This window comes from Mytilus trossulus, chromosome 5, assembly GCF_036588685.1.
Source record: "Mytilus trossulus isolate FHL-02 chromosome 5, PNRI_Mtr1.1.1.hap1, whole genome shotgun sequence".
Lineage (NCBI taxonomy): Eukaryota > Metazoa > Mollusca > Bivalvia > Mytilida > Mytilidae > Mytilus > Mytilus trossulus.
Window position 1 is genome coordinate 62,137,447 of NC_086377.1, and position 10,709 is coordinate 62,148,155.

General features: G+C 30.1%; 1 protein-coding gene across 1 annotated transcript in view; it reads left to right on the top strand.

Moving 5' to 3' along the window:
* LOC134718163 (multiple epidermal growth factor-like domains protein 6) overlaps positions 1-10,371 on the top strand; it is a 43,150-nt gene extending 32,779 nt beyond the window's left edge. The window contains exons 13-22 of the mRNA XM_063580653.1: positions 262-397; positions 1,312-1,461; positions 1,820-1,910; positions 2,681-2,754; positions 4,020-4,154; positions 5,152-5,280; positions 6,294-6,326; positions 8,646-8,803; positions 9,267-9,402; positions 9,912-10,371. Of these exons, the coding sequence (XP_063436723.1) occupies positions 262-397; positions 1,312-1,461; positions 1,820-1,910; positions 2,681-2,754; positions 4,020-4,154; positions 5,152-5,280; positions 6,294-6,326; positions 8,646-8,803; positions 9,267-9,402; positions 9,912-9,971 (1,102 nt within the window). The 3' untranslated portion in view covers positions 9,972-10,371. The remainder of the gene's footprint in view (positions 1-261; positions 398-1,311; positions 1,462-1,819; positions 1,911-2,680; positions 2,755-4,019; positions 4,155-5,151; positions 5,281-6,293; positions 6,327-8,645; positions 8,804-9,266; positions 9,403-9,911) is intronic.
* The last annotated feature ends 338 nt before the right edge of the window (positions 10,372-10,709 follow it).

Consider the following 10,709-nt stretch of genomic DNA (forward strand, 5'->3'; position numbering starts at 1 on the left):
GCAGAGGCATCGACCCAGTGGAAGTAATAAAATTAACGGTACCAATTTTCTTGCACATTTAATATGCACAGACGATACCAATGCAAAACTAAAAATCAACGGCACTACCAAAATAACTGTCTATAATTCTACTCAAAGTGTTGTACAAATCGTGCTATTTATATGTCTAGTTTCTAAACCTAAACCAGTTTTTGAAGGTGACCATAAAACTTATGTGGTGTAGATTTCTGTCGTTTAAACCACGTTTTAATTTTGTTTCAGTGCTGGAGTTGGGAGAACCGGAACATTTATAGGAATAGATTACTTGATGGATCAAGCTGACAGTGAGGGCAGAGTAAACATATATAAATGTGTAGAGAAAATGAGGATTGCCAGGCCAAATATGGTGCAAACACCTGTAAGTGAACAGATCAATTCCCTCAACTATTTTCTATTTAGTCGTGATGATTTATTTGTGTATTACGTAATATGTGCTTTTTTTTTTAATTGAATCATTAACTTGCTGATTTAGTTAATAGTTTAATATTACATTGGTTGCAAAATAGTGTCAATATTTCTAAGTAAAGTATGTGAAGTGAGTCGAATAATTAGACTTCCTTTACTATATTTTTTTAATAATTACTTGATTAATATAAAGTGTGTCCGTCTGGAACGTTTTGTTTTCATATAGAGTAGTTGTATGACCAACAGGAATATAAACGGAAACGCCTACCCAGTTCAAGTCAGCTGTTCCTGGCGTAGTTAAAATCGTACTCCTAATTATTTGCAAATATGACAACGGAGAAAGGTTTACCACTATGTTCAGCCTACGAAAATGCCTGTCCCACGTCATGATCATGTTATCCATTCGTTTAATGTGTTTCAGCTTTTGCTTTTACCATTTGATATGGGACATTCCGTTTTCAATTTTCTTCGGAGTTCTGTATTTTTATTATTTTTACTTTTTACTATAAAGCAAGTCAGAACCAAAGTACTGACCACTGAGCTAATAATACCTTGATGACATAAAAGATAAGCGAAAGATACCAGAGGGAGAGTGAAACTCATAGATAGAAAAATAAACTGACAACGCCATGGCTAATAATTAACATAAAACAGACAAATAATAGTACAGAAGATACAACATAGAAAACTAAAGACTAAGCAACAAGAACCCCACCAAAAACTTGGAGTAATATCAGGTGCTCCGGAAGGGTATCCAGATCCTGCTCCATATGTGGCACGCGTTGTGTTGCTTATTTTATTACAAAGCCGGTATAACTTATGTGTTTTAATATGCTTTTATTATATGATGTTGTGGTTTTCATTTAGGATCAGTACATTTTCTTACACCAAGCATTAGCCGAAGCACTGCTCACGTCCGAGTCTCCTGTGGACGAAGACGAGTTTGAAAATTACTATAATCAAATGCAAATTAAAGATCCTAGATCAGGACTTACCAGATTACAAAATGAATTTGAAGTAAGTAATCCTTATTGTCTTTGGTTTTCCAATATCTGACCTAGAAGAAAAATTATCTTCATATTGGCAAGAAAACAATTGGCAACTGTAATGGTATTCTCAAAATCAAGAAGATGCTTTTTATAAAGCACTGTTAAACTTCAGAACATATGTATCACTTTGTTAAATATTCGATAAAATAAAATTTAAATATTTACCTACCATCAGTTGGTTGAACATATAGTAATGTGCAAGTTATTAATAGTGTGAATTTTATTATATATATTTTACTGCTTAGAAATAATTATCCATCAAAACGTTTTCACTAAAGTTTCCAATACGACATAGAACTTTTATATTTTTATTTTGTGACATTCAGGAAGTGAAAACTCAGAGAGTAAAACGTTCACACGAGGCAGCAAAAGCCGAGGAAAATAAACATAGAAACAGACATTCGAATATTTTAGCATGTAAGTAATCAACATAATTTACTGATTATTTTTATAAGTAATAAGAATAAACTCATCATAGATACCAGGATTTCATTTTATATTTGCAAATTATGTCATTATGATCAAAATAAATTTCAATGATTACGAGCTGTAGAAGACAAAATAAGAATCTGGTACATAAACAATTGCTTCCGTTCATATAATTTTAATCTACAAAAGAAGTGTGCCAAATATTATTGACGTTTCGGAGTTTATCATTTAGTACACTAGATGCACACTCCTTCTACTTTCAAGTCTGAAACCATTATAAACATTTGCAAATGAACCTCTGCGCAAATGACTCGGATAGTTTAGATATCGAAAACTGTACATAATAAAATATTACTTAAAAATAAACAGTTTGAATGTTGTAAATACATAAACCCAGATCATATGAATGAATTTAGTACACCAAATAATTCTGATATTCAACCACTTCGGGGAATCTTATTATACATTTCGTTGAGAGAAAAATACAAGGTATATTTTTGATGGTTATTATCGAAATAGTGGAGATTTCGTTGTTTAAATAATTACTTGTTCAAAATAACTTAGAGTTTGTACCTTTACAAGAATTAATTTCATAGTTTCCTTCTTTCTATAATATGGACAGAACTTGATATCCAATGAATTTGTATATAAAAATCTACAGGTGTAATGTATATGTAAAAATTAGTTTTATTTATACAAAGCTTTACAAAAATAATATGTATTACTTTAGCTGATGAATGTCGTGTGTTTCTTTTTAGCTGACGAATGTCGTGTGTTTCTATGGTCAAAGATAAAAGGTTGTACAGATTACATAAATGCTATATACTTGCCGGTGAGTTGTCTTGTTATTTGTCTATCACAAAACATGGACTTGTTAGATACTTTAACATAAATGTAAAACATGCACTTTTCCCTTTTTTACATTGTATCTTCATCAGGATATATCATACCTTAATATTTGAAAGCCCAGAGATAACATATGCGCTGCTACATAAAAACTCTATGACTAAAAGGGGACGACTACATGTAACACAAAATTTATATATCAGCATCTGCCTGACGGCGTTTGAAAGTTAGTGTGTAAACAATTCCTATATCAACGGGAAAAATGTGTATTATAACTCACGTCAGTACTTAACGCAGAATGTTAAGTACTAACAAGTGCTCTTGATTAACTTTAAAATAAAAGGCTTAATTTCATCACCCATCTTACTATGCAACGAGTATAGAACAATAGATTGTGTATTCCGTTTATTTGAAAAAATTGTCTTGAAAATTATATGTAATTGCTGTGTCAACTATTCAATAAAGCTAAAATATTGTTATCTCTTAAATAACACAAAATACAGGAACAACCAAACAAAGTTAAACAAAAACGGGATCAAAACATTAGCTAATGATATAGACAAATCCAGAGCAAAATAAAATAACCGAACCGCACTTTACACTATGTGAAAATAATGTCTCAACATGAGCTACTTGTTATTTTACTTGAAAGAGGGACGAAAGATACCAGAGGGACAGTCAAACTCATAAATCGAAAATAAACTGACAACGCCATGGCTAAAAATGATAAAGACAAACAGAAAAACAATAGTACACATGACACAACATAGAGAATAAACAACACAAACCCCACCAAAAACTAGGGGTGATCTCATATGTTCCGGAAGGGAAAGCGGATCCTGCTAAATATGTGGCACCCGTCGTGTTGCTTAAGTGATAACAAATCCGGTAAAGAGTCCGGTAAAATAATCATCATCGATTGATGGTATTTAGTCAGCACTTTGGTGTTGACATGAATATCAATTGTGTGTTCATTTAAGAAATTTCCTGTTTACGAAAGAATATTTTTTTCGAATTACTTAGGATTTTTTTTTATCCCAGGCATAGATTACCATAGACGTATTTGATACAACTTTTTGAAATTTGTTGTCCTCAATGTTCTTCAACTGTGATTTTGTTTGGCTTGGTAACTATTTGATCTGAGCGTCACTGATGAGTCTTATGTAGACGAAACACGCGTCTGGCGTATCAAATTATAATCCTTGTACCTTTGATAATTATTTACTAAAAAATGTATTCTGCTTTTTTCAGTCCTTCAGGAACAAATATTGCTTTATAGCCACCGAGATGCCACAATGTTCTACTATCGTTGATTTCTGTAGAATGATCTTCCAAGAAGAAGTTAGAACTATTGTCATGTTGGACAATGATACCTCAGGGATCACCGTAAGACTTTGATTATTGGTTTTTTAATAAAACGAATTTAGTTATTAAGAGTCAGATTGTTAGTTATCTCGATTGTCTATTTGATATATCTCATGAATGTAGGAAAAAAGACCTGACTCTGTTTGGTAAAATGTCTTCTGAAGTAAAAAGTAAAAACACAAAAATACTGAACTCCGAGGAAAATTCAAAAAGGGAAATCAAAAATCAAAAGGCAAAATCAAAAGTCCAAACACATCAAACGAATGGATAACAACTGTCATATTCCTGACTTGGTACAGACATTTTCTAATGTAGAAAATGGTGGATTGAACCTGGTTGTATAACTAGCTAAACCTCTCACTTGTATGACAGTCGTATCAAATTCCAAACATTGATGTATGAATTGTTTTCAAAACCAAAATATGAAAATGACACATAGTAAATCTGTTTGGAAGTGCTTTTCTGGATTTAACTCATTAGGAACGCTCATAGCCGAATATTGAGTGTCTGAATATACACCTTAGTTTCTTTCTGATATAAACATTAAATAAATATACATGTTTAGAACGTTTTAATCTAAGTCTATCAGTACACTAAACTGATTGTACTCTTGGGGACTGATAGTCAACAGGCAGAGATATCGATCCAGTACTGTGAGAAATGAAAACAACATGATGCAATTTCATGCAATAAAAGCGCTTTTCTGTATAAGTACCAAATCGCATTAAGAGTTATATGATCATAAAGGACATATAAACAGTAGCCAAATAATTGACGATTCTTCAATTATAATTAGATATTAAGAATGAATTATCATGTTTATACATATGCAGTCAGCTAAATTCTGTTTCAGTTCAAGTAATGTAAGTAAAGGCACACTATTGGCCAGAATTAAAGCAAATCTTCCCAATTATATGAATAAATAGAAGATAATTATTTTGTGATTTTATAATTGACCAATATTTGGCAAATACAATTTTAGTTCATTATGCTGTCATATTCTTTTCATATTATGTAGGTGAATGAACATTATTGGCCAGAGGCAAATCAAACCATGGAAATGGGACCGTTTTCTATAAATGTCACCGAAGTAAAGGAGCACAATGACTATACATTAAGAAGCTTAAACTTCAAGTTCGCTGTGGATGTAAGTTCACGTATTATATCAAGTTTTCAATCATTTGTTTCAAATATATAGTTTCCATATATTTATGTATTGATATATTAGCGTAAGTTGTTTTATGTTTCATTTACATTTTGTAAAAGACATTTAAAAAAAAGATTTTTTAAAGAGACATACTTGTGACACATGTCAAATTACAATTACCTGTATTGCATTTATAATACATTCAATTTATCGAGATTATATATCTATTTGATGAGATAGTTTAATATCATGTACCCTTTTTTAATCATATATTTTACAATTATCATTGATTCATTTCATTTAAAATCTTTACTGACTAATTATTTGATTAAAGCAAGGACTTGAGGTATGAAATTAACACTTGTGTATAAAGTTTTGTCAATTATTCTAACATTTTGTGAGGATTTTTATGAGTTGTGATATTTTTCTATCATCTAACTTGATAAGCGCATGTAACTTTTATCTCTGTTTGTTGAGTACATGTTATTCATCTCACATTAAAACATGGTTTCGGCTCATATTGTTATATCTGTGATTATACAATTTCTAATATGTAATCTCCAAATTAGTTATACTTTAATAAGCATGTTGAAATAAATAGTGTTTTAATTATACACCTTTGCATGAAAATTCAGAGCATAAGCACATTTTCACAGCATGTGTAGTTTTTTCTTGTATTTTCTATTCCTGGTGACAAACAACATACTTTTCAGATGTTCAAATGGTCACCCATAAATATTACCCTTTTATTTCATTGTACATAGTTCTGTGTAATTTTATATATGTCTTATTTCATCGTAACATCATGTTTCTATAAAACAATTTAATTCAATGTTGATCAAAATAGTTCATGTACCACTTTCGACTACAGGTATGTTCAAAAACTCGTATTGAAGTTCTACCCAGATGAACTTTTCAGTTTTTCTAAGACTGCATTTATAAAGAAAATTCATCAGTACATGACTAAAATATCAAGTCGATCTTATACTCTATATATATCTGCATGGTTACAGCCTGAAAGTAAATCAGAAATGCTTACTGTTCTTGTGAGTAGACCACGTGACCATATCACAATATACCACGTGTTACATGCACGCTTTAACAATATACTTACATTTTATTCACAGAACTTGTTTTTGAATAGTTTGTTTTTTTACTGTTCAAAATTTACAATTATTAAAATAATACTTTGATATTTGCCTTAAGAAATTGGCATAGTGTTTTTGTAAGACATTCTAGAATAATTTGTAAATATTTCAGAGCTGGTGAATCAAATCTTATTAAATCTTAATCTTAGTTATTTTCGGGAAAAATATTTTGTATTTTTTATTACTTTTAAATATTTGAAATTAACATATTCTAGAATGTTTTTTTTTTTTTTATTACTAACGTAACCATTTACATTTGTTTTATTTAAAACGTCAGTTTCAACAAATAGTCACAACAAAACACATGATACAATGTAATTATAGAATACATCAAAAGCTTTCGTCATATAAAGCAACCTAATGCAATAACTAATCTTTAATATTTAAATCACTTTAAAAGTCAGTTTCCGTAATAGATGCTTGATATGACGAAGATTTACAGTTTTGCCAAGTAAGATGTTTTGTTGTAGTCCCACCCCAATCTATTTCTTCAAGCCATATTCTAATATATGATGTATCATCATAGAATTCCACTTATTACTGAATTGATGCACGGTGGAAGGCACAAGTGGGATCTGTTTAGAAGGCACAAGTGGGATCTGTTTATCATGTAAGGTACCTGAGTTGACTTACCTCGTATTACGTTTCTTAATCTGAATTTAAATGCGAGGTTTTGCTAGTCACAAAACCAGGTTAAACACACCGATTTTTTAATTAAAATGTCTTGTACCAGGTCAGGAAAAATTACCATTGTTATACTATAGTTCGTTTCTGTATGTGTTACATTTTAGTGGTGTGTTTCTGTTGTGTCGTAGTTCTCATTTTATTAGATGCGTTTCCCTCAGTTTAGTTTGTAACCTGGAGTTGGTTTTTTTTTTCTCAATCGATTTATGAATTTCTAACAGAGGTATACTACTGTTGTCTTTATTTATAAATTTAAAAGATGTAAACACAGGTATCTCTAATGATTAATTGTCATTGTATGTCTTCCCATATCGTTAAAACATATATATCATCATCAGTAGTTTTAATGCAAACATTGTTTTTAACTTTTTGTCTGGTGGTTATTTCATGCAAACTACGATTTCATGTACCCATATTTTGACTATTTTATTAATTGTGTCTGTTTATTTAACGCATGAATGGAAATATAACGGAATTTGATGAGACTGTCATTAAAGTGAGAGGGTTAACGCTATATAACCAGGTTTAATCCACCATTTTCTATATTTGAAAATGCCTGTACCAAGTCAGGAATATGACAGTTCTTGTCCATTAGTTTTTGATGCGTTTTGTTATTTGATTTTGCCGTATGGTAATGGACCATCCGAATTGATTTTCCTCTAAGTTCAATATTTTTGTGATTTTACTTTTTACTATACGGCATAGAAATTGATGGAATAAAAGCATACTTTTAAAACTAACAAAAAGAAAGATTATTAGATTTAAGGCTAACAGGTAATACCCGTAGCAATTACTTCCCAACGACAGGAACATAGATTATTTTATAAATAGTTTGTTGTAAAATTAAATAGATGTTATGCGTATTGTATCTGCTTATTTTTCTTTTTTTCGTTTGCTTGGTTTTTTTAAATGCATTTTCAATTTCCCTAACTACACGTTTGAACACAGAATGTCAATATTATAAGTTTGTCTTTTGCATGCACAGTCTCACTTGCTAAATAAGTTTGCTGTTTTATTTCGAATAATATAATTTAATGCCTGAAAGTGGGATGCTATATCACCTATAGCACAGTCAAAATATATGGTTGTTAGATGGTGAAACTTTAATGGTGTATTTTTGATTTTTTATTACTTGATGCATTTGACCTGATTGAGGATGGTAAAAGTAGATTTGTTCGTTTCTTGGAAAGCATTTCCATCAATAAGAAAGACGCTTAATTTTCTATTTGAGAAATATAAATGTATTGTAAAATTGTTTAGACAAGTACGTAAACAAAAATAATAATCGTAAATTCAAAGTATTTAAATCGTATAGCTTTACTTTCCAATGCATTCATGTACTTCCTAAACTTCATTTTATTCCATTTAGTTTATATCTCGAAATACAAAATGGTGCTACTGGTAGATTAAGGACAAAAAAGGGGTAGGTTGTTACAACAGAAACCTAAGGAGGAGATTTATCATAATGCATAGGTCAATATTCTCTATAGCGAGATATGTAATTTTCAATTATATCTTAATCTTTTTTTGCAGGACCAGAAAGGAACTTATAAAGTAAACCAGTTCCATTATAAGCGTTGGTCAGAGGGAAAGGTCACACCTGTATCTGTAGAATCTTTTGTTGATTTTATCAATGCTGTCACCGAATGGCAGTCGGATTCCGTCAAACATCCTATTATTGTTCACTGCATGTAAGTATGAATTTTTCTTTCATTGTTATATTAAAGCCAACGACAACTGTAAATATTTGAGGTATCATATGTTTTCTTATGCAAACGAGTTATTTGTTTCTTTTTGTATGCGTTGTCCTGGACGTCATGATGGTGCGTATGGTGCGTATACAAAAACAAAATAAAACACAAAATAAATACCTAGTACATGTAGGGGAATAATAAAAATGAATAGGTATATTGTACTAATGATTGTGACTATCAAAAATAATAAAAAGAACCTTAAATGTTATACCAAGAAATTATTTTGTCCTTTTACAAAATGTTAACTTTATATGATCAAAAAATGAACGAATTATGTAGTAGTTTATTAGAAAGCTATTACACATTGAGGTTTGTTTTTTATTCATAGTTTTCTGACTAAGATATCAATGATGAGTAATAATTAAGAATACAAAAAAAAACTTCATTTCTTGTAACACAGGAATGGTGCTACCAAAGTCGGACTGTTTTGTTTAGTACGAGCATGTATGGACAGACTTCAGTCAGATGGAGATGTTAGTGTAGTACATGCACTACATCATATGAGAGCCAGACGTTCTAAGCTAGTGCCAAACTATGTGAGTTTTTCATTTGCTAGTATTTAAGTCTGTAATAAAAAAAATAGAGTCATGTTTACTCTTCTTTTTTTTGTTATTTTTATTTTTGAAAATATTGATGAAGTCATCGAAATCATTCTGCATCAGGTGATTCAATTTAATGTTGAATTACAAAATATAAGAAATCAATCTTCACTTTAAATCAACCACAATGATGAAAATACCAAAATGCCACTTAACGGCCGTCAACAATGAACTAATCAAATGGTGCATAGTAAACCTGTATGGAATATTGAAAAAAAAGCACATGCCCAATATCTGCTATGTGTCAACACAACTTTGCCTTTAATCATTGACAATTGTAAAGTTGTATTCATTTTTTTAGCATAATTGACCTGAAAAACAATTTTAGATCATATTTTACTGTAATGAAATACAATGACATATTTCTTATAAACTGCTATGAATATAACTAGCCCTTGGGACATATTCATCATTATTAACAGTACATTTCTTCAATCTATTTACAGGAACAATACAAGTTTTGCCATGACTGTTTATTACGACATTTGAACAGTGACCATCTGTGATACCTGAAACCAAAGAATTATAAAGCATTATTTATAGCATAATTATTTTTGCCATTACTGTCATTGCATAAAGTGTGAACTTATGTGATGCTAAAAGTCTAGTTAAGCCGTTCCAGTTTTTGTGGTGGTTGCTCCTTGGAAATGCAAAGATCAAAACGAATTGACTAAATACTTACGATTAAGAATGTAAGCTAAAATGAATTACGGATGCCATTATTAGAATGTATTTTGTATTCATCTCAATATTTATTTATTTATTTATTTATTTATGTTATACAAAACATAAGATATAAAAGTTTTGCACATATTTTTAATTCAGAATGAAACTCATTTGGTTTTGGTTTAATATCACCTAAATCATCTTTGTGGTCATCAGTTGCACAAATTTACATTTACATTTTCAATTTAATATATTTTATAAAATTATTTTATAAAATATATTAAATTGAAAATGTATGCACATGGCCACTAAAGTACATCTTTTAAATTCATATAGTATTGTGTAAACATTTAAACTTTTTCATTTGCTTATTACAGTTCTAATGACGAATGTAGGAATGGAAATAAGGACTGTCTGAACTAATATTCCATAATAAAATAAAATATTTTGGTTCATATCTATAACTTTATTTGGTTTTTTATCTTTCAAAACATTAAGGGAAAATATGTGCATGTAATGGTACACAGTTTACACCACCATAATATTTTATAGTTTTTTTTTAATATATATAAATAGAA